The 25,931-nt window shown below is 36.4% G+C and overlaps 1 protein-coding gene across 1 annotated transcript in view; it reads right to left on the reverse strand.

Annotated features, from left to right (window-relative positions):
* The window catches only part of LOC104076000 (vacuolar protein sorting-associated protein 13B-like), a gene marked incomplete at its 3' end in the record, with an annotated part of 62,886 nt that extends 37,660 nt beyond the window's left edge, over window positions 1-25,226 (reverse strand). The window contains exons 1-2 of the mRNA XM_009576691.1: window positions 25,151-25,226; window positions 12,065-12,174 (exon numbers count right to left, since the gene is read on the reverse strand). Coding sequence (XP_009574986.1) covers window positions 12,065-12,174; window positions 25,151-25,226 — 186 coding nt within the window. The remainder of the gene's footprint in view (window positions 1-12,064; window positions 12,175-25,150) is intronic.
* Window positions 25,227-25,931: the final 705 nt, after the last annotated feature.

Genomic DNA, 25,931 nt, shown 5'->3' on the forward strand with positions numbered 1-25,931 from the left:
ATTAACTTATATATACAGTGGTATGCAAAGTTAATAGGAAAATACTAATGTCAATGACAAACAGAACTCTCATCTCTCCTCTTTTCTCTGAATGTACAGTCATCAGCTTTGTCTCCAAAAGCACTAAAAAGTCATTCTGGAATACAGTAACATGCCACTTTGGTGTCCTCTAGCCATAACAACAACAAAAAATCCCATCAGCTTTGAAAAGACAAGTTTTACACCACAGAAATACTTCCCACATCCATACAGAGAGCTAGCCTGAAGTTTTGTAAACTTCCGTCAGACACTTTACATCACTTATTTTCAAAATCTAGCAGTTTATCTGATACAACCTTTCATAAGGCAAAGCCATCTGCAGCTTTCCCATGGCTCTGTTGAGCCATAATTTGGCAATTCTGGATGTGACGTTGCAAGAACATTGACTTGCCAAAGTGAAGCAAGAGTTTCTGAAGAATGAACACAGACAATACAAGACAGTACAAAAGACAATAGGATGGAAATACTGTCTGAAGAAGCAGTATCTATTTCTGAACCACTGAAGAAATGGATCAGCAAAATATAATAAGTTACACCACTAGTCATATAGTGAAAAACATCAAGGCTATCACAGCCAGACAAAGCTGGAAAAAATTAGGACCAAATATTGAGTGCTTGAGTGCTGATCTGGACAATGAAACAGCTGTTTCATCTTTGCTCACTGAAATCAAGCCTGATGTTGCTGTTGATGACGTCCAGTACAATCTTGTCAGGTTTTTGGCAAAAGATTTCTGGTTAAAAGAATGCAGAAGATGAAAGATCAACGTTGAACTAGATGGAAAAGGATCATCAAGATTTGGGTTTTAGCCACAAACTGATGAGGAAATTGTGGCTTGGGAAATAGCAGATGACAAGAGCCCCACAGCTGTACAAGAAGATGAATCTGATGGGAAAGGAGACATTGCAGGCAAGTGTTACAAGCATTTCATCACAAGAATCCAAAAAGCTAGCTATAAAGCAATATGTAGTAAAGTTTAACACACCTACTTAGGATGTAAGCTTTATGGTTACTAATTGGTAGCGTTATAAAGAAGATAAATAAAGAACATTTAACAAAGTTATGGAACTAAGGCAACATTTATATGAGGTTGTTTTGTTGAGACAAAGTCAAAATCAGATTCTGTTCTAGAATACTGACCACAGTTTTATCAATGCAATGTTTTGTGGCTATTATACACTGAATATTAGATTAATAATAATTCATGGTACTCAAAATAAGAAAATTTACTACTTTTTGAGTATAATTATTACAATTAACTTTTTACGCCGTGGCTAGAAAACTACAGGAAAGCTATCCTTTTCCAAATTTAAATTTTATTGACACAACCTAACACATTACACACCATGTTAAGTATGCGTACACAAAACACACAGATACATATATGTCATTTATGCATGTAAACAGATCAACAGATACAGATTATATTTTTTATTTTACTTCATACTGCGCGGTCAACATGACTTTGGAAATGATAAAGATCTAAAATCAGTGAAAGGCACAGAACAATAATAGCTAAAAGCCAACCTGCCAAAAATACCAAGCCCCAAGTATTTCCTGATCTATGTGGAGATATGCCAACTAATTGAAGCTAAAATATCCTGTAAAGAGGGCTAGCGGAAATTTGCCCCAGGTAGAATAAATTAATATTTCATTTTACTTGGGATTTTTGGTAATTAAATATTTTATTTCTGAATTATAAGTTCCCACGAATGTGAGGCTGAAGAGGATGCAGTTAGATCTGGGAACATAAGAAGTGCATTCTAAAGAAAACTTGACCAACTGAGCAGACAAGTAACTTTCATTTGAGGGATGCCTATAGAGTCACCTCCCTGATGACAAACCAAAGGCAAAAGAACATTGTAAGATAAGAACTTAAATATTATTACTAAAGGAAAAATGAAGCACTGGCTTGTGAAATGTTGAATTCATAGGCCTCAGCCCAGACATGGGTCGTCATCTTTGAAATGATACCAAACCCAGCTATCCCATACAATGGATGCTGCGCGCACACAGACTGATGTCTACATGTGCAGTAGCTTCCAACCAGCAAGCTGGAAGAAAAATTAAGTCTTTGGAATAGGGACAGATGACAGTTCTACTCAAGACATAGTGTTTTGTGAACATCTAAGATCACTGTCATGCAATCACTATCTGCCTCAGAGAAGAACATTTACCTATGCTGCAAGACTGTCCAAGCTGTGCCAGAATAAGCTTCAACAGCAAGGAGGATCTACCTTGCCCACCTTGCAACAAATTCTACTACCATGTAATCACAATCGCTGCTTGACTACAGAATTATGTTTCATTGTTTTGATTTCTGAGATTAATAATATAAGCACACACCTAAATTGCTTCAAAGAGCTCAAACAAAACTAGGCATTAGGCCTAGTTCCTAATTAAAATTAAATTAATTAATAAAATTACATGAATTAAAATTAAACTAATTCCTAATTAAAAAAATTAGGCATGCCTAACCCCTGGGGTTCACAAAAGCACCTTCTTTCCTGGCAGATGAACTTGCTAATTCAAATTAAATTCTGACTGCTTCAGGTACGAATTTCAGGTATGCTCAGAAAAGTGCTCTGCTGGGATGAAAGACCAATCATCAATTAGCTGTAATTTTCCCAAACTTATGTGATGAACTGATGTCAGCCAAGAAACCCCATATTTTCACCAACTGATAAAAGCATTCTACCAGCAGTTTCAAGGGGCCTCTGAAAGTAGAAGATATAAGGTTCAAGTCCCACGTAGCATTAGTTTCTTAAGTAAGCAGTAACTTCATTCCTACAACAATTGTGTTTCTTGGGGTAAGAGGTGACAGATCCTGATAGGGATAAACACAGTACTTCTGGCCTGCAAGCAATATCAGAAATCAAAACCTGTTATAATTTGAGTAATCTTTGCACACCAAGAAGATAATTATGTCTACCGTAGAAACACGCTTGTTTTATCAAAGCCCTTCCTGTTATTTATCAAGGTAGAAGAGAAAAACTAGAACTAAAGAAGGGCAACACAGCTCTACCCTCAACAGCCAACTTTGCTACAACATGGAAAAATCTTAAGTTTGGGTACTGAAACTTACCCTTACATTGTCATTCATTCATTGCCATTCATTATCAGAAGTTTTTGGCTCTTAAAGACACAAAGATCTGCAATATTCCAAAAGTCATCCTAAGACAGATCAAATTAGATGAATTACTTGTTCTACATGAGTCTACTGACCAAGTGATGATGATAAAATCATTTCATCTTGGGCAAACATTCCAGAGAGACCTCTGGTGCAGACCTCTGAATGAAGAATTGTCCAAGGCATACCATCAAGAGTTGATAATATCCTCAGCTCACAATGAACTTTCCATAAAGCAGTGAAAGGATTTTATAACACAGTAAAATTCCTATGATAATGGTAAAGAAAAGAGAAAATGACCAGAGAAAAAAGTTGAAGGGAAAAAACGGATTAAATTGAATTGCTAATGACCAATTCAGCTGATGAAAAATTCTTGGTTTTGAATTGGGATACACAATCTTCCACGGTGTAGATGTTAATAAAAAAAGAGAGAAATTTGGATTCTGGAATCATATAGGTGTATTACATTCCAGGGCTTTAAAGCATGATGAATCTGGAAGAGGTGCAATGTCTTCTCCTTAGTTGTTCCTATATACGACTAAGGATCTTTTCCCTGCTCTCCCTGTGCTGCTGGTTTTAGATCTACTCCGTTACTGATATACTCATAAAATTAGGTACTAACACATACATGCATACACTATAGCCAAAGACAACGACAGAAATATGCAACCATACACATTTATATTATACATCTACATATATGTGTAGGTACACAATTTTGATAGTTTAGTCTTCACTAAAATTAGTCATTTTATCTCGTAGAAATGAGTAAGGTAAGAGAAGTATTGACAAGCCATGAAGGCTTTACAGTAATGTGCATTTGAGAAAAAAAAAGATAACATGCACTCATATATATATTCACTGCAAAGAGTATCACATACCTGACTGTCTCACACCAAAGTATTGTTAAAGCTTTTTTACCAAGGAAAACAAACTCTTTAAATATTTATCCGTGCAAAGAGAGTAAATATATGAAAAACAAAAACGAAACAAGCCACATCTGGAAAAGTCTTCAAAAAAATAGTCAAAATAAAGTATTAAATTACTGGAAACAAGGCCTCTAAATGTAGCTTTGTTTTATTTTTTAACAGGGAGGCAATGTTAGCAAGCAGTAAACAGCATACACACAAGATGTTGCTCTCTATAGTGGTATCTTTCCCAAATTCTGTTCAAATTAACCTTTCATAAAGCATTAAAAAGCCTATCTTTTCAACACAGCTTTTAGACCAAAGAAACACAAGGGGTTTAAGCATATATTATAGATGTGCTGAGTTAAAGAACTATTAAAAAGCAGCAAGTAAGCAATTGGTGCACATACTACACTAACACATATACTGCTGCTACATATATAGCTCAGCTTTACAAAAACAATCCATACAGACTGAAGTATTTTAAAAATTTTTAAAAATGAACATCAATTTTGGCTGGCACACACAAGAATATTTAAAAAAAAAAATCAACTCAAATTTTAAACTTGTGCCAATTTAAATCCTGCTTAAAATCTAGCATAGGTTCATCAATCATCAAGCAGGGTATGTAAGATGTCTTTTGAATTTGCTGCTCCAACTTCATGGATTATTATCAGTTACTGAAAAAAATGGTGTAACAAAAACATATTTCATAAAAGTCTAACAAATTCAGGGAACCAGAAATATGATTATTTTTAACACACAGATAATGTAAAATATGCGATTTTGATGTGGAACATACGGATGGGATGCAACATATCTGGCTCACACTAATTTTCCTTTGAGCAGTCACACGGACTGTACATAAAGCAGAATAATTACGTTTTTATCAGATTTCTTTTTAATGCATTAATTCTTAAAATGTAGAGCTGAAGAGCAAAACATTCACATTCAAAAAATTTACCCATGCGTCCAACATAATATTCTTTTTAAATATTGATATCTTTACACCTTTCTTAGTATTTCCATTTCTTAGGTATAAAAGACCAAATGTCAGTACAAACAAAATTTACCATTGAATAACTTTCTCCAGAATGCTTTTCACCTATTCTTCAGTTTTGGAAGTAAAGGAGAGCAAAATCAAAAAGTATAGTTTTTAATTTATTCTTGCCATATTAAGTACTAAAAAGTTGAGAATCAATCCATTAACCATTAGAACTATCACAAGACAGCATGACAAATTCACTCTTTTTTAACATATACATTAAGTAGCAAGTTCTGATTGTTACGGTGGTTCTTTTAAACTAACGATTTGGTGTATCTTAATAGGCATGATGTTTAGAAGGTGCTGAATTAAAAAAAATCTCTGAGATGTCTCTAGCTTACAAGTGAAAAACTGAGGATTTTGAAAATAAGTTTTGAACTTTAAGTTACAGTACTTTGATTTATAAAGTTTATTCCTTGCTCCGCACCAAGACTCAAGTTATTTCAGCTCAGTATTACTGAAGAATAAACTAATATAACTTAACAAAATCAATTCCAACAATTGCTACCACTTTAACATATATTGTGTCTTGGGTGTTCTGGGTTTTTTGGTTTTTAACCCGTCAGCTGGCAAAGGTTTCTGGTGTTGATTACTGCACACTGTACACACAGTACAGTGCTCCAAACAGGAAAGGTGATCTACCAATAGTGTCTTTTTCTAGACAAAGCTGCATGTAATACTTGCTACACTGATTATCTGGAAAGATCATCAGCTGATGATGAGGTGAAAATACTCTCATGATAACAAATATCTTTTCCTTACCTCTTCCTCTCCCTGTTACCAATCAGTGGTTTTTTTTCCTTTTCTGACATTACTCAACTGTATTTTCTTCTGTTTGTACATTATTCAGAGCTGTTAGATATGAAATCAACAGAAAACATTTTTGAAAAATGTTCATAAATTGTAAAAGTATTACGCAACGTTAACTAACTTCTTGCGTTCACCTGAGTTTAGAAAAGGAAAGGAGCAGGAGGGCAAAAGAGCTGAAAAAGAGCCAGCTAAAATATTTAATTGTCTATTGGAATACACATTGATACCAAGTCAGGAAACTCATGAGCTTCTTTTCTTATTGGAAAAGGCTGAGGTACTGAATGCCTTCTTCACCTCAGTCTTTATTAGCAAGACCAGCCATAAATCCCAGCTCCCAGAGACCAGGTGAAAAGGATGGAGCAAGGAAGACGTACCTCCAGTGGAAGAGGATCAGGTCAGGGAATACTTAAGCAAACTAGACATATATCAGCATCCATGGGCGCTCATGGGATGCACCCACAAGTGCTGAGAGAGCTGGCAGATGTCATCACAAGGTCACTTTCGATGTTCTTTGAACAATCATGGCAATTGGGAGAGGTGCCTGAGGACTGGAAGAAAGCAAATGTCACTTCTATCTTCAAGAAGGGCAAGAAGGAAGACTCAGGGAACTACATGCCAGTCAGCCTCACCTCAATCCTTGGGAAGGTGATGGAACAACTAATCCTGGAAACCACTTTCAGGCATATGAAGGACAAGAAGGTGACTGGGAGTAATCAGTATAGTTTCACCAAGTGAAAGTCATTCTTGACCAATTTGATAACATTTTATGATTAAATGACTGGCTTGGTAGATGAAGGGAGAGCAGTGGGTATTGTCTACATTGACTTCAGTAAGGCCTTTGACACTGTCTCCCATAAGATCTTTACGGAGAAGCTCATCAAGTATCGGCTGGATGAGTAGACAGTGAGGTGAACTGAAAACTGATTGAATGACTGGGCCCAGAGGGTGGTGATCAGTGGCATGAAGTCTAGCTGGACTCCAGTAAGTTGCAATGTACCCCAAGGGTCAATAATGGGTCCAATCCTGTTCTATATCTTCATTAATGGGAGGAGTGGCTGATATGTCAAAGGGTTGTGCTGCCATCCAGAGGGATCATGACAGTCTGGAGAAATGGGCTGACAGGAACATCATGAAGTTCAACAATGAGAAGTGCAAAGTCCTGCACCTGGGGAGGAACAATGTCATGTGCCAGTATATGCTGGGGGCTGCCCAGCTGGAAAGCAACTTTGCAGGAAAGGTCCTGATGGACATGAGGTTGAACAAGAGCCAGCAAAGTGCCCTTGCTGCAAAGAAGGTGAATGGTATCCTGGGCTCCACTAGAAAAAGTATTGCCAGCAAGTCAAGGGAGGTGATCCTTCCACTTTACTCAGTGCTGGGTCTAGTTCTGGACTCCCCAGTACAAGACAGACATGGACTTACTGGAGAGAGTCCAGCAAAGGGACACAAAGATGATTAAGGGACTAGAGGATCCTCCATATGAGGAAAGGCTGAGAGCACTGGGATTGTTCAGAAGAAGAGAAGGCTCACGGGGAACCTTGTCAAGGTATAAAAATACCTGAAGGGAGGGTGCAAAAAAGATGGAGCCAGGCTCTTCTCAGTGGTGCCCAGTGACAGGACCAGAGGCAACGGACACAGACTGAAACACAGGAGGTTCCCTCTGAACGTAAAGAAACATGTTTTTACTGTGAGGGTGACTGAGCACTGGAACAGGCTCTTTATTGAGCAAGACCTTGTACAGCTTACTGTAATAGCTAACAGGATTTTGCAGACTTCACACATAAGAAAACTAAAGAGTTTGCCTCAAGTTCAGTTCAAAGACAGATGTTAATTCTATTCCTGACTAATATAAACATAAGCAGCATTGGCTTTGCCGTATCACCTTTTAAAGAAAACGTGCTGCACATTATACCATACAGTACACAAACAGAGAACAGAACTTCTTACTACAAACTGTTTCAGTAGTTTCCTCTATTATTACTGGGAAAATTTACAAATTATAAACTTGCGCAACCATATTAAAATAAGGACATCAAAAGCATGCAACAAAAGCTCTGTGCTTGTTTGTGTTTTGTATATATAGACTTGTTATTTCATTTCTGCCAAACCAAATTTTATAAGAAGCATTACTACTTATGATTAAAATTCAGTTATGCCCTTCAGAATGGCAGTATACTGACCTATGTCCAATATCACCAATTAGATAAGAGGCAATAACGGTCAAGACTATAGATACAGAAGAGGCTTATTTTACACAACGCTTTCGCTTCAGCAAAGAAACTTAAGAACTACATCACATATTTCTCGTAGCCATGAGAGAAATTCAAAAGCAATATGTAGATTTGTTCAAGCACTGAGAGAGTGCCTCATGGAGGCAGGAGAACTGCAATGTTCTTATTGCTTCTGTGCTTCAAAGGGGACAATGGAAAACTTATAGATGCATGTTGAAATTCAGAATGGATAGAGAAAAACAAGTATATATATTATATTTAAATCCATTTACCCTAGAGCACTGACCATATAGCCACAACAGCAACCACACAGATCATTATTCAAATACGTAACACCAGCCATATTTTGGCACGCACTGTCACTTTGTAACAAAAAGGTAACACGTTGCAATGTCATTCACTGAAAACATCTGGCACCAAATATTCCATTGTATTTTAAAAATTATGCAGAAGCCTTAAAGACTAGTTCTACTTCCAAATTTTCCTTTTTTTTTCCAAGTTAGTTTATAATAAATGTGAGGAAGAATGATGTACGTTACTCGCACACTGTACAGAAACATAACTTATGTAGAAGGATTGTACATTAAGCGAATTTCCAAATTCTAACATTTTCTTTAGATAAACACTAAGTCCAATCCCCTTCTCCTGCAAACGGTTGTCATACGTATTGTTCCTAAAGACATAAAATTCCATATAGGAACACGTTAGAAAATTTCCTTCTAATGGTAATAGAAGCAGCAAAAAAACTTTACTGTAGTCTTAATACTCAAGATTTTAAAATCTTTTACTTCCAGCCTAAATATATCAAGAACCTGATTATATTCACTGATCATTGTGCCAAACTTAACTTTTGACTTAAATAGCTTCTCTCCTCTTTTGGTCAGACTTAAAATCCTCATTTACCATCCATCACATTTTTCAGACACCATCTAAGACCATATCAGGACATGTGACGTAGTGTACTAGATACTACATAAACACGGTTAAAGAGTTTATAACCTAATTGCACAAAATAGACACACTGGGTAAAGGAGGGGAGAAAGAGTAAAGAATTAACATCTGTACAAACCAAGTAACATAATGGTCTCAGCTATCACACTAGTTCTACAATTATTAGCTGCTGGGTAAACCAGGTGCAAACAGAGGCAGGTTTAGCAATAGTCTAACAATAATAAATGAAAAGGGGTAGTCCTCACTGGGCTGCATGTACCCCCACACCCCAACACAGCAGTCATTCATTGTTCTGTTCCAGTTGAATAAAGGCTCAGTAAGGCCAAAGAAAATGAAATTTCTTGCTGGCTTCATCACATTGATCTTAAAGAAGACACAGTATGGCTTTATGAAAAAATCACTGAAAACTTATGTTTTGTAAAAACGCATTTACTTTTATGCTTACTTCTGTCCTATAGCATTTCAGCTTACAAAGTTAAGTATGTTCTGATATTTCTAACTTTTCATGCTTTCAGACAAAACGACGCCAACACAGTTACATTACTGTAATACACACACAGTGAGTATTTCAGTAAAGATATAAAATATATGTACTACCAAATTGGCATTATAAACTTAGGAATGCCAGAGTAATAGTTAAAAGGCAAAGAAATCTGAAGAAGTTCCGGTATGTAAAGGCATACCTGTCTCTGTGGGGAGCCAGACAATCCCAGCCCTATCCTGTATGCAATTAGAAGTTTACATGGCTATAGTTGTGGTCCCAAATAAACTAATAATTTGATTTAACTTATTGAACTCGTAATTTTATTACTAGATAGAATGTGTACACAGAACCCAACGTACTGAAAGATTTTCTGACTCTGTGTTTTCAGATGAAACTCACAATTTTGACTTACTCAAAATGACAGAGCAAAAAATTGTATTAAGTAGACATTAAAATTTAAAATATCTTAACATTTAAGATCTCTGAATCACATAAGGAACTTCTAAAGTGATGTATTTTCTTTTTTTCCGTTGCAATTGTATAAGACTGACAGTTAGAATAGAAGAAGAAAAGAACTTTATCAATCAATAACGTTTTGACCATAACACTTGCTTGAAAGCATCATGTCTTACAGTTGTTCCATTAAATGTTCAAAAATTATGAAGATTGTACAGAGCATTTTTGTTCTGTTATACAAATTAGACTATGGTAACAAGTTAAACCTTTTCCGGTAAGTAACATACAGGGCCATAACTTTGACTAGAATCCTTATCCTAGGATAATTACAGTATTACCTAAAGAAAAAAGTCTTTGGTTAAGGATAGTTTAATACACGTATAGTTTTCTTTTTATATAAAGTTTCTTCACAACTACTACAGACATTGTAGTTTTTATTATTGTGTGCAGTCTATTACCACAGTTACGTTAATGGTGAAACTAGTATGATGTCAACAGTTAGGTTTATAAATTCACATTTAAAATAATTTCAAACGACTAAGCAACTCTAAATGCTAGTAACATTAGAAATGTGATACAGTAATTTTAATGAGAAATAGATAACAAAAAAATTTAAAGGCTGTATAAGGTAATGACACAAATTGCAAAAGAACTACTTAATCAAAATTTGGTTAACAATCTTGCCACTGGTGATCAAGCCCATGGACAAATAAGTTTCCTAATGTAGTCACTAAACCTTTCTAGTCACTCAGTATAAAAGGGCAATAAAAAGAGAAAGCATTGACTAACAGCTGATTATATACATTAATGTTAACAAAAGACTTTTATATGAACATTTGAAATAACCAGGCTCAATTACATTTTGGAAGGATACATAACAGTATTTCAAAAGTAAATAAATCGTATGTTTTTAAAAAGAGGTATACCAGGAAATGTTGTGCTGCTCCAGGTATGATGCAGGAATGAAGAATAACTCAACACATTTAAAAACAGTGTAAAGTTATTAAAACGATAAAGCAGCAATTCACACATTGAAGTGTTTCAGATGGTGCTGGTGTAGAATGAGTTTAATGGGACTCAAAATAATGTTTGACAATTACTGCCTAACAAGGTCATTAACACACAAGAAACAGAAATGTTTACATTTCTGTTTACATTAGATCATGTTAATCCTCCCGCTTCAAGGGCCCAGTATGAAACTTCCCTGATGTTTATAGTATTCTATAATTATGAGACAAATATAAAAAGATTCTTATATGGGCCACTTAATAATTGACCCCTTATAACTGAGACAGAACATCAGGCTACACAGACCACTAGTTTGAGCAATTATGACAAATTTAAGCTTTAGAACATTCTACCGGCCTGCCAAACAGCAGTTAAAAATAAGTTTAAAATCAGGCAAAACCTGTGTTCTTTCCAGGAGTATGGGGCATGAAAATTAAGGTTAAGAATACGTCAAAGAAAACACTGTGCCACACAGACCCACAGCTTTAACTTCTTGTATCTTTTCTGAGCACTTCGTATGCAAATATATGTTTTGGCATTACATACAGAATCTGTTACAGTGTTCACTTAAGTCAAGTTACGAACTGTACAGTTCATCTCCTATTAAAATAGGTTTTAATAAGAGTAGTGATTTTGTAACAAGTACGCAATTATTTGATAGACCAACCCAAATGGTTAAAACATGATTTACTATTCAGACTCAGGAGGCTTATGAAGTCTCACGTAGTTAAAACTAGTTGCAAAAAACTGATCCTAAACACTGACCATCAAAAAACATTCTCTCTATTCTTTTAATTAAACATTATAAATGAAAACGTTGCAAAATAAAAATTTTAATATGCACAACTTAACATTTTAAATAATTCAAAATAGGATCAACAGTACGTGCAGCAAACTACAAAGAACAGCGTGACAGAAAACAAGTATGTGGACCAAGAATGCACTACTGGCATATATGGAGGAGAAAGTTTCCGCTCTCCCCACTTCTTTCCCTCCAAAATACGTACCTGCTGAATGTGTCTACTAGCTCGTTTCTGAGGTTGGTAGATAAGCCAAGTATACAGGACTGGATCAACATTAATTGCTAATCCTTGTACACTGGACAAGAGTACTGCACCTATACACCACAGAAAAGAAAATAAAACGTAAACTATCTGCTAAAGAATCTCTATATATGTATTTGTTTTTATTGCACACAAATCATTTTTGATGCAGACTTTTGTTTGGATTGGACTTACATATATATTTATTTTAAATTCCAATCAAGAGTAATAATTAAAACATAAACTTCAATAACTTCTTGAAAGTGAGAAACTTGCCAGCACTGCCAGTGTTATGGACACACACACAAAAAAATGCAGAGAATTGCATTTTGATTTTGCTTATTACAACTTTTAGCCAAGAAAAATGCTTGTTTTCACAAAGCTGTCTGTGTAACTGAATACACACAACACCTTTCCTCAGATTCTCAGCCAACAATAACATTATGCAAGAAATGAGTCAATGAGACCCCTGACAGAAAGAAAAGAATATAACGCATGACTCCCCCCAGCCTCAATAAAGAAAAACTTGGTCTAGGACAGTGGGTTCTTTTAACAAAGACAGGTCTACTTTAGGTTAGTGTTCTGCCCAAAGCTGCTCAGGACAAATATTTTTCATGTAAATGTGGTCATGAATATTCTTTAGTGGACTAGTTAGGTAAAATAAGGCAAATTTTTGAATCCTGCTAACATTGGCAGTCTTGGTACTGTGAGCTCTTAGGATTTTATCCTAAGTTCTATAATACATCTTATTTTCTTTAAATGTCACTCTTCAAGTCCTAGGATTACAAGATAGGGCTACCATATCTTCATTTCTTAAGAGTAAACTTCTAGTTTTCTTATGCTTGTGAAGAAAAACTTACATGGGAAACATTAAGACTCAAAATAGGAGAAAAACTATTCTCCGTATCCAGAAATCTTAGCATATACTTGAAGCCAATCACACTAAAACCCAATTTATGAAGCACTATTTCCATTAACCCTGCATTAAAAATCTGATGATGTATTAGCGAGACTTTTTTTTTTAATAGTACAGATAAAGTATCTAGTGCAGCAGAACTTAATTACAGAGCTGTAAAATGGAGAAGCGAGTCGATTAATATAATACAAAGGTATCGATTATATTGAAAAAGTGTGGCAAGTAGTAATAGGCAGTTATATTTTCACATAAGTTTTGCAATTTTACAATAACAAACAAATAAATAAATGAAATAATGAAATAAATTCAAAACAGAAATCCTGGTTACCAGAAGGTGCCAGCACAAAGTTCTAGAGAATTACAGTAGTTCTATAATTCAAAGAATCATAGTTCCTAAAGCAATATATATTTACTCTGTAGTTTATAATTATGCAGCAATCTGAATTTAATAATAAATTCAAATAAATTCAGAAAGCTTGTCACACAATTCAATGTAAAAACAGCAAAAACATACGCCTCAAAACATGTAATACATCACTAAAACTGTAAATGGGGAAAAAAAAAAAAAAGAAAAAAAAAAGAGTTAAGTTATGAGTTTATTGTATATGACAAAATTTTAAAACCAGCTGAATTCCAAATGGCAGAAGACCCACAACCTGGGGCGACGCAAGCAAAGCCTGATGAGTGCAATGGGAAAATGGCAGTCAAGAAATACACAAAGATAAATCATCTGCCTAGCACAGGCTTCGAGTTGGAACACACACTGTGAGGAACTCCTATACACAGACTAGTCTATGTGATCTGATGATTTTAAATGCCAGTAATAAACCTCAGAAATAAATCTGCATTTTAAGGCAAAGCTGATGTCAAGTATAAAGTAAAGGGCTAACGTGCAAAAAAAGAAAAGCAGTGAATATGCCTTGTGGCAGGATCTGGTGGAGACTAGAAAAAGGAAGCAGAAGCTAACAGAGAATTGATAAAGTATATGCTACAATCACTAGCTTTTATAAGATACTTGGATGCCAAAATAAGAGAATCCTGCATCTTTAAGAGATACCGCCTGTTGTCACCAATACTTAATGAAAGGTTTAATGTATATGTGATATGACAAGTGCGAGACAGAGACCTCCCAAAGAGTGAGGAATAAAGTCAGCCTACAAGCAAAGTCAAAAAAAAAATTCCCACATTTATAACAGACTCCTGAAAAAAAAGAAGTGTTACTGTAGCACGTGATGCTAGTTACTCAATTCAGTTTCTTGTTTACTGCAAAAAATTAGCTAAAACTAAGAAGTTCAATACAATCAAGTCATGCTTTGAACTGAAGCAATGAAGTCACACTAGCACAATCCCATAACACTCTAAAGTAAGGTAGAACAGAGAGCAAAATAGTTTATTTTTCCAGTTGTCTTTTGTTGTTGATAGCTTGTGTCTGGGAGGAAAAAAAACCAAACCCAAAAAAAACAGTACAAGTAGTCAGATAAGCAATTACATTATTTGCCTTTCAATTTGACTGTCAGGTAACTTTGGCCTCCTACCAAGCTACTTCTGTCATGCTGAATTACTGAAATTTACTGCTGTATTTCCTACTCAGCCACTATATTTGAAAAGTAGTTTAATCACCTATATAAAGTTGTTTTCTATGTAACAGCTTTCTTCAAAATAAATACGTAGTCAAAAAAAAGTTTCTCAGATTTGCCTCCTCCCCCTCCCAAAAAAACATCTTAAACTTGTGTTTTCATGCCAAGAAATAAGAATCCCCCCCAGTTTTCAAGGAAGATCTCACTGATGTGAGGACCAAGCTGTAACTTGGCAGCAGACTCCTTACACGACTGAAAAAAAATTAATTGCTATTTTGTCTCTGTCAAAATGCAATGCTCGAGTTTCCTGGATTTCATTAAGATTGTGGTGAACTTTCTTTTCTCCCCTCCCCTTTTCTCCTTTTAATTAAATTTACATTTCAGAAAAAACAGACCTTAGTCCCATACCATACTAGGTTTCCTTTCCAGATCCCAGTTCTTGCCAGAGTTATCTATTACATCCATCTAGTAAATCATTTGAAAAATAAGAATCAAACCCAACACCACGTAATCTTTGAATGTTTGAGAATTTCTCAAAGTCACGGTGTCATTTGCTAGGTGCAGTTTGGGCAAATCATTTCTTTCCTCCTAGCTTTCGGCTCTCTCCTGAAGGAACAAACCCAGGGGAGGCTGCAAGCAGGTGGCGGAGGACGAACAGGAGGCAGCAGAGCACAGTTGCACTTGGCACTCTCATCCTGTGGACAAGCTTCTTGACAAGCTTCCTTGGATGAAGACAGCTGCAGCAACAGCACTCCTCTTCCCAAGGGACCAGGGGGCCTGCAGAGGATAACCTGGGGCCTCCTGCAGTTGGGCTGGCTCTGCTGCCACCTCCTCCCACCTTGAGTGCTGAGCAAAGGCTGCTGGAGGAACAGGGAGGAGAGGTGTCGCTAGGCTGGGGCTCTAGCTGTACCCTCTCCTTCAAAAGGGAAATACAAGCATATAATAAGTGGGACAAAAATGGAATATGGTACACTTCTGGTGAGGCGGAAGAGGACACCTGGGGGATGCAGCTGCGGAGAAAAGAGGCCAGAGGTAAAGAAAGGATAGGTAAAAAGGGGCAGAGTCGAGCACCAGAGTGGTGGTGCTGAGGGATGCTCAGCGATGAAGAAAGAACGGGAAAGGGCCTCAGATATCAGAGACAGAAGAAAAAGATGAAGGCGGCAGGATGGTGAAAGAGGAATGCAGAGGCGAACGAGCGCTTTGGGAAGGAGAAGGGAAGTGGCAACATTTGGCGAAAATGGCTGTCTTTTTGGAGATGTAAGAACCTCGTGAAAGAGTAAACTGCATTACCGAGTCACTCCCAACATTTTGGTGAAAAAAATTTACTAGGAAGAGTAGACAATAATAGTTCAGTCATAAATTTACTTATTGAAACTCAACATTTAACACAACGACAATAACACACTATGATGCACTAGACATTGAGAAGCAGCCTTGCTATTTATGTGCAGAAAAATGTATTTTATCTCTGCAACAACAAAGAATCACCCTGGCAGAATTCTCTCCAAACTCTGCTCTGTGTGTATGCAGTATCCAAACGCATCTATATTGCTATTTGCAGTAAAAACTTGCAGTAAAACATTTCAGATATTCCCCTGAATGAACTGAAAAACCTCTACAGGAAACTGAAGTTTAAGTTACAGTTAACGTACACTTTCTATTGGGGAGGGATCACAAATATGAACAAAGGGAATTATATACAATAAAAACTAATTCTGACAAGTTTTGTTTATTTTTAGTAACTAAGTAACTGAAGAAAACATTACACAATCTTGCTATATAAACTGCACCATGAATTATTTTAGCATTGAGCTCATGACTCCTAGATGTCTCAGGACATGTGAATGATAAGCAGGTGCTGATACAAGTTGAGTTAGCATCATTAATTTAGTATCCAACTATTTTGAAGGATAACAGAATAAAGAAATAATCTTTTTACTTATTATCTTACTGTTTTGAAGGGCATTTCCACTAAGGCATACTACAGAAATGCAGATCTGCATATTACACCCAAATGAAGAGTTCTTTTTTTACAAAAGTATATAGGTAATTAGTTCTTTCTGCTAGTTGACTCAGAACAGATGCATTGTAAATCACTAAATGTGGAAATATCTAACTCTGATTAATTTTAGCCTGGGAGTCAACTAAGGGAAAAAGAGTGCTCTTTACTACTCTGTTTACTGCCAAAATGGCTCGCTTACCCACATTCCAAACAGGCTTTACCAATTAGCTATCCTATGGCACCACAGCCATTTTCAGTCACATCCCAAACTGAAGAATGAGAGCCGAAGTAGGAGTTAGAGATTGCAGTTACACAGCATAAAAAATTAAACATGCAACCTTTTTGTCCACTTTGGAATATCAACGACAAGCCAATATTATTGTCTTGCAAAACAATCAGCTTATCTAAGAGACAGAATCCTGCATTTCATCCTGAATTGCCGAGTCAGACAAGGGAAACATATTTCAAGCTACATCAAAGTTTATGTGATTGTGAAAAATTATTTTTACATTATACCAGCTACAGTAAGTTAATAAATTTTGTCTAACTACTGAAATATATGTCTGCATGTCTCCCTATTCAAGCTTGACTTGAATGATTACAGATGGCCTTTTATGTAAACATTATCCCAATTTTATCTCAGAGAAAAATCTCCACGTTTACTGTACTTTCATAGAGTTTTACATTCACCAAGTGCTTAAAATAACTCTAAGATCAATTAGTTCAGTTGCTTAGACAAGTATTAGAATATTTCATTAAAACAGAGTAGTGGGGTAAGATTTTCCCATGAACTAAGGTGCTTTGGGCTGTAATATCAAACACAGTTCCTTCATACAACAGTTACTCTTTGCTCAAGCATACACACACCACAATATTTTAACACCATTCCTTTTTTTTGGAGGAAAAAAAAAAAAAAAAAGCTTTCGATCTTTGGAAACATTCAGTAAGAATGTACTTCTGCTGCTATCATGACCTTGTAACTCTCCTGCTGAGGTTTATAGCAGAAAAGCATTAAAAAACAAAAGAGGTCAGCATCATTATTTTTATTTCAAAAATAGAGAAAGTGAGGCAGAGAAATGAAGTGACTAGATCACACAGCAGGACCCAGGGATAGAATTCAGATGTTAAAGTTATGTGGCACAGCTAAGTACCTGCTGTAACTAGTAGCAAAAATAAATGTAGGGGTGTGACTTGTGTTAATCATAACTCTAAATCACACGGGCCTAATTTTAATTGAATGTTCTGATAAGCCATCATTAGGGTTAAAGAAAAGAAACATCCTATCTCCATCAATATACTTACCCAAATACTCACAAATGCTGAATTGTGGAATTATAACATAAAATTATAGTCAAAGACTTAAGATAATAAAGCAAAACACAAAACTGCTGAATACGTTGGTTAACACAAAGGGCCGTATGTCAGGCATCATTTTTCTAAAGTACAAGGAACCATATTTCTGCAAATCAATCTGAAGCAAGGTATATCAAATCAAGGTGTGGAGAACAACCGTCAGTTACTTCATATCATCTCTGCCCTTTGATGTTAAGAATAGAATTGAGTCCATTTAGTATTTTGTCCTTCTTACTGAGGAAAAATGTTATGACATGCTGAGATGCAAGTTTTCGCAAAAATGCTAGAATATTCATATTTAACTTGTTTGCTATACGGTTTTGAAAAAAAAAAACATCTTGAAAGGCTGCTTTTTTTTCCAAAATTCATTTGAGCAAAATTTTAATTTCCTTTAGAGAATATAGTGATGTGTGTTCAGGGAAACAGTTTAATAGGCAATAACAATCAAGAAAAATAAGAAATGTGTAGGCAGCTGTAGTATACAGAAATGTCAGCTTTATTTCAATCATTACTGAATCATCTCTATGAAAACATAACAGCAATATTCCTATGCTGAACTGCATAGCACCTCTTCCTTAATTTCTAGGTTTTTAATGCAAGAACGTCTCACTCAAGTATCATTTCCTCATGTTCACTTTTAGGTCCTGTTTATATATCTAACCATTACTTACTATTTTGTAAATACAAGGAGCATGAGGAGCTCTAAATTCAACTGACAGAAAGGACTATACAGATAGAAAGCAAGGATATATTATAATGACTTGAAAACTATATTGTCAGTGAGTGAATAAAATTATATGAACATTTTAGAAACCATGAAGTGTTTAGAACACTTGGTTTGTTTTATTCATCAAAAAAGATGGGGAGAAATACAAGTTGCCCAGAGAGTTATGTTTCCACTCAGAAAATGCAGGGTGGCCCAAACTGACTCCAAGCAAGGGCTGTTACTGGTATTCAGAAACCCAGCAGCGCTCACAACTAACCACTTCCGTTTACAAAGGTATCTACCAAACTCTGGTCCCTTTGTCTTTTTTTCTCCCCAAAGTCCCACTAGAAAGCTATCTAACATTTGATGTTATAAATCTGATCATTGATCTGACTCTAAGTCCTTAGACTGTGTTTATTATGAAACTTCATGGATAAGACCTGCTCTGCTAGCATCGTGATACTTTCACATATAAGACTTAGCTCTCAGGCTACCAACAGTTCTGCCTCTGTACCTGATACCACCACAATTACAGGTATGACAAAGATTACTTAGACGTCTAACTAATGCCATAAACTACATTAAAGTGATCATACCTGACCGGGTTTTCAAAATGCTAACAAAGGTTTAATGATTTTAGCTTGTTTAGCTCTGCAACAAAAGAACTCAAATAAGTGTTGTAATGTCAAGGCTGTTCTTTTTCACTTTCCATATGGAACCAGTACAACTCGCAGTTGCTCACTCTTATGGATCAAGAGAAGACTGTACATTACATTAAAGTAAGAAGTTGTTTGGTGCTCTTAAGAAACTATGAGGCAATTTTCCTAATTTTTTCTTTGCTCTACTTGGCTGAGATCTCCTCGTTCCCGGGATTGAGGGATGGGATGCCATCCAGAGGGACCTGGACAAGCTCGAGAAGTGGGCCCATGTGAACCTCATGAGGTTCAACAAGGCCAAGTGCAAGGTCCTCCACCTGGGTCAGGGCAACCCCCAGTATCAATACAGGTTGGGGGATGAAGGGATTGAGAGCAGCCCTGCCGAGAAGGACTTGGGGGTACTGCTGGACAAAAAGCTGGACATGAGCCAGCAATGGGCACTCGCAGCCCAGAAGGCCAACCGTATCCTGGGCTGCATCAAAAGAAGTGTGGCCAGCAGGTCAAGGGCGGGGATTCTGCCCCTCTGCTTTGCGCTGGTGAGACCCCACCTGGAGTACTGCATCCAGCTCTGGAGCCCTCAGCACAAGATAGACATGGACCTGTTGGGACATGTCCAGAGGAGGCCCATGAAAATGATCAGGGGGATAGAACACCTCTCCTATGAAGAAAGCCTGAGAGAGTTGGGGTTATTCAGCCTGGAGAAGAGAAGGCTTTGGGGACACCTTATTGCAGCCTTTCAGTACTTAAAGGGGGCTTGTAAGAAAGGTGGGGACAGACTTTTTAGCAGGGCGTTTTGCGACAGGACAAGGGGGAATGGTTTTAAACTAAAAGAGGGTAGATTTAGACTAGATAGAAGGAAGAAATTTTTTACAATGAGGGTGGTGAAACACTGGAACAGGTTGCCCAGAGAGGTGGTGGATGCCCCATCCCTGGAAACCTTCAAGGTCAGGTTGGACAAGGCTCTGAGCTACCTGATCTAGTTGAAAATGTCCCTGCCCATGGCAGGGGGGTTGGACTAGATGCACTTTAAAGGTCCCTTTCAAACATCTATTTTAAAGACTGTGGTGGCTGTTTTTCAGATTACAAAGACTTTTAGTCTCACTCATAAAATGCAGTAATTCCATGGAATGGATTTCTGATGAACTACTGAAAACAGACATCTTCTCAGGCAGACTAGAAATAAAACGTTTTTACGGATATTTTTTGTAAAACAAGAATTTTGCTAATTCCTATATTTAATGGACTGAGATTAGAAATGAGAGGAATAGGGCAGCAAATCCCTTCTTTCATTTGATCTCAGTGGTCTAGTAATACTTTTGGATCATATTCTATTCTGCAACAAAAATGTGAATAAATTTAATTATAAAATAAGAAATACTGTGGCTCAAACCTAGTGTTCTCCTAAAGAATCAACAAGCATAAGGACAAAGCTTGTGTAGTCTACTAGAATTCCCTAAATTCCACAAGGTGTTTCATCAAAGGCTTTTAAAGAAACTATGCTGCCCGTAAGGGATAAGAGAGGAAGATAAATAGATAAATAATCTGAGATTAGATAAATTATTTAGGAGAAAACAAACAGTGTCAGGAAAACATAGTAATTTTCACTAATGAAGAAGGCAGAGCCCTGCGGGGACCTGCACTGCCCAAGACATTCCAGGAGATTAATGTGGTGACCAATTCTGCTGAGCTATCCAGAGTAACCAAGGACAGGTCTGACTGAAGAACTCCCAGAGTATCCCACCTGATTCAATTCAGATAAACATACTTTTCCTACTGGTATCGCTGCTTCATATCTTCACTTTACATGTAAAATGATAACTGAACTGACTGCTTTGAGGCAGAAAAAATTTCTGTTTATTCTAGAAAAGCGTTAGCTCAATGTTCAGTAGGAAGGAAGGAACAGGCAATAAAACAGAAAATATCATCTATACCACTGCATAAATCCATTGTGTACACAGATATTGAGAATACTGCATGCAGATCTGGTCAGTCAAAAGGGTCAGTTTTAAGCATTCAAACCTGGAAACTTCTGTTTCACAATACCATTCATTCAGTATCTATGCTCCCTGATTCACTCTATGCTCCATGCCAAAGGCATTACACATTCTCCAAACCTCCATTCTCCAATTCTCCAGAGCAAAGAGCACAGAAATAAAAATGTATAGACACATGTATTTTGAATTTTGCTTACTGGTTAAGTAATTTTTTTCGTTTTTAAATTATTGCCTATTTCCTATAGTCAACTCCAAAGCTAATGGGTTTTGAACAACTCCAGGTCCAAACCACCTGGATGTGGACCTCAGAGCCTCAGACAAACTGCAACAGCAGAACCTCATTTCCAAATGCAATATTATTTGTAGGTTTTCATGATTGCATTGTTCTTGGTAAGTATGTATACAAATGTGTAAGTACCACTAGTAGCTGCACTTAAATACTGTTTACACAGACATTAATTGATAAGATACCGGAGTTCTCCAGATATGCAACAAATGAGTTCTAATCCCTGTAGACAATCCTGCAGCACAGTTTGATTAAAAAAACCTCCAAATTCCACACAGAAACTTCTGCACAGAGAGCTTCAGCTGAAGGCCAAAGGGCCATGGAGAGACAAGCCACTGAGAAAACACATGTCAATGGACAAGATCTCTTGCAAGTGAGTGAGGGAAATAATGTTTTGACAGAATGATTGCTGAGTAAAATTTTGCAGTTGCTTATGGAAGAGCTTTGTCCAAAACCTTCTACCTGCGCATGGATATGCTCAGCCCTCTTTGAGGGAATGATGGATATCAGGAAGACTGTTTTCTTGGAAAGGGAAAGCCTCAGACCGCTTATTTTACTAAATGAACTTTTTATTCCTTGCAGAACAACAGGACTGCAAGAACAGTGAGAATCAAACAACTCTGCACCAGATGGTGGACTGAAATTGAAACTAAAGCATCCTGACGGACAAATGACTAAACTTCAAGATCTAAAAGACAGCCTGAATTCTCCAGCTGAAAGCTTGCATAACATCAGGTTGAGGACCATAGTTGACTTGAGTAAGCAATCTATCTTGTGATCTTTCTTGCTGTGAATGAGGATGTTTTCAATTAGGCATAGACAAGGCCGAAAAGCTATATGACCTATTGTGAAATGGTTTAGTGCAAGGCTGATCAAGATGCAAACTTCCAGGGTTCCACATGGAGCAAGAAAACTTCGGAGAAACTGAGAGCAGAAGTCTTAAGCTATCTTAAATAGGCTGGGTTTGGAAGGATTAGTCATATAGAACCGTTCCTAGACTTGTGGACATCTGTAAAGTCAGAGACATGGCAGGAGGACATCAGAAAAGAAGTGCAGGTTTACCTTTGTCTTTAAATACTTCCTCTTCACTTCATAACAAAGACATCTATACTGGGTAATTCTCAGCCAGAAAAAGAGCTAGGAAGATGACGTTAGAATTATCAATATCTCATTCAGCTTAAAAAAAGCAGAAAATAGCTGAGGTCTGCTCCAACGCTCTGGAATCATGGGAAATAGATCTTTGCTGGAATACTTGATTTCACCCATGCCTGAGCAGGGAAGAGAGGACCACATCTCTACATCTCTCTTAACGTAGAGAATAATATCAGTCATGATCCAAATGTATTACCCTTAACTAAGCCATCAGAATGCCTATAATAAGTTCTCTCAACTTTTCTACTATGAAACACAGCAGAGTGAAGCTTTACTATATCCAGTTTACAAATCATGATTTCTATGATCTGTAGGCAGTTAACCGTGCATCGCAATATACATAAGCACACTGATATCAGGATTGCATCCTCCCTTTCTCTATGACCAGATTGGTAGAGCGCTACCACACCGCTTCTTCTATTGTGACACAATATTATAGAAAGACTGAACTAATGATATAGTTAAAAAGAGCAATGCCTCAATATATCTCCTTCTAAGTGATTTTCAATACAATCTCCAGTTTGTTACTTTTATAATATGGGTTTTAAACTAAAACAAGCAAATGCTCTGAAAACTGCCAAGAATTTTCTTAATACAGTTCAGCCTCTGTATTTATAAACACCTCACCATCGTCTGCCAAAACGCTATTTTGCAATTTCTTACAGCAGTATTCCTCTGGGAATTGCAACAGGATTCTTACCCTATGGCAACAGGGCACCAAGGGAGCTATTTTAATTCCTTCTTCAGCAGTTGAACATTTGTAGTGTTGTGACTATGGATACCAACTGGTCTTGCACTTTAAGTTATAAAACTGAAATATTTTCAGCAGTAGATGCCTCATGTGCCTTCTCTTAAAAGTAATTTGAATAATATACAGCTGTGGCTTCTGTTTCCTTTTTTCTTAAACATTATAGCTTCTCAGAGGCAATAGGAAACACACAGAAGATTTCACATAATTTCTTGGGTGCTCAATTAAAAGAATACACCCACAGACACAGAGGTTGAGGAATAAGAAAATAATTCAGGAAGACAAGCAAGCTTTACAGTAGAAATTCCACATAAGGTTATGCTTTTCTATAGCAGAACTGTAAATAGAGGAAGAACGAAAAACTATGTATCTTCTAAACAGAAAATCCTAATTAATTCATATATTCCTTTATATTGCTTAAGAAGACTTCATGCTCTACACCAGTGATTCAAGATTGCAATAAATAGCATATAGATGAGTTGCCAAACAATGAGCCAGAATAAAAATAGCCACAGTATGTTACGCTGTCAAAGTTGTGACACTACAAGATAGGTAAAGTTACACGGGCAGTTCTACCACAAACTTTTCTTTTTTCTTTTTCTTTTTTTTTTAATATGTGCACTCCAACAGAAACTTGATACATAGGGCTCAAGTTGAAAGCAAATGTTTCCTTTAAAACAAAAAAACCCAAACAACCAACAACTTTGAAAAATATGAAATTTGTAGTGCTTGGTTACTTAGTGGGAGAGAAATACAAGTTTTAGATACTATGAACATAAAATGGGCAGGTTTTCTAATGGACAGTCAATCCTGGTCCTTTTTGCAGCTGATGTCTGCATAGGCAATAATTTCAAAAGGGGCTTGTATTTGTGAATGACAGTACACACACATTAAAAACCCATTTTATTGAATCTGTGCTCAATTTACACAAACAAGGAAAACTACATTTTAGAGGTAAATTTAATAACATCATATTAACTTAACTCCAAATTTGAATGAAATTCCACAAGACCAATCTTTAGATTATTTGATTTTGAGCTTCACGGTACCATTTTGACAGACCTGTCTCAAAACCAAAAAGCCTTCCTTAACTTATGAAACCTACATGTAAGAAAGGAGGGAGAACAGATAAGCATCTCCACATATACTGAAATGGTTGTACCAAGACTGAAATAGGCACGGACTAACTGACATCTCAAATGTGGAAATAACTCTATTCACACCTAGAGGAGAGGAGTCAGCTTCAGAAAGTCTTGGGAATGTGCTGTAGTTTCAAGAGACTCTAGAAAGAAGATTTCAAATTAACTACATTACATATTGGAGGACTCTTTCAAGATATACAGTGTACTACTAACTGAAAAATTCCCACACAGCATAAATACCAAGGAGAAATGCTCTGTTGCTGCATATTGTGAAATTGCCTAAAATTCTGATTGAATTTACATATCAGCCTACTGAATGCATATAGTGCAATCTGGATTCCCTGCCTGCAGTTTTGTCTGTTACTTCTCTAACTTTCATCTGGGATGCTAGTAAACTCAGCAGAATAAATAGCTTTCCTTTGTATAATCTTCTTGTAAATAAACACAAATCCTAGAAATATACAATTACTCTATTAATCACAGATTCAGTCATCTCTATATGAAATGTAAAATTGTACCTTTACTGGTATCGATTTTATCCCCTTCTAGAATAGCTTCATATATACTGGTTACAAAGAGGAATTGATACGACATGTCCCCTAATTATTTGGTAACTTCCTAAACTAGCATTTATGCTACTAGAAATATGCAGTAATTCGGGCTCTATAGACAATTGTGATGGCCGCTATGAATGTTACAGATATAGATTAAAGAAGAATCTTAGCTAGGCAAGGGAAAGCCCATCACAGTTCTTTATCAGAGATGAAGCAATTAATGTTAAAAATGCCAGAAAAGAAAGGATCCAACACAAAGCACCAACACGAGTAATACTAGAGACTGTTGATCATCCTGCCTTTATTACTGAGGGCAACTTTGAATATTTTAAAAGTATTTTTGAAAATGGAAATAATCTTCCAATTCATAGAGATAAAGGTTCCCAGGTTAATTTAACAAAAATTCTGAATTATTGAAATAACTTTTCTCAATAATATAATGAATGTTACCATTATCACCAATAGACAAATAATAAAAACATGTCTTTACAGGTCATATAGAGGGCATAAAATCAAAGGATTAAGTTAAAGGTGATGTTCATGGCACAGTGCAGTATAAATTTCATAACGTATTACTAAAAAAAAAAAAAAAGAAAGATAGCATTAAGATATCCAGATTGCCAAACTAGTTTATTATAAAAGTTGCTTTATTCTTCTGCCTGAAATAAAGCTATGAGCTTCCAGAAAAAGTTTTAGCCTTTTCACATTAAAAATTAATGCACAAAACTACAAACAAAGCCAAAGT

This window comes from Fulmarus glacialis, unplaced genomic scaffold, assembly GCF_000690835.1.
Source record: "Fulmarus glacialis isolate BGI_N327 unplaced genomic scaffold, ASM69083v1 scaffold10464, whole genome shotgun sequence".
Classification (NCBI taxonomy): domain Eukaryota; kingdom Metazoa; phylum Chordata; class Aves; order Procellariiformes; family Procellariidae; genus Fulmarus; species Fulmarus glacialis.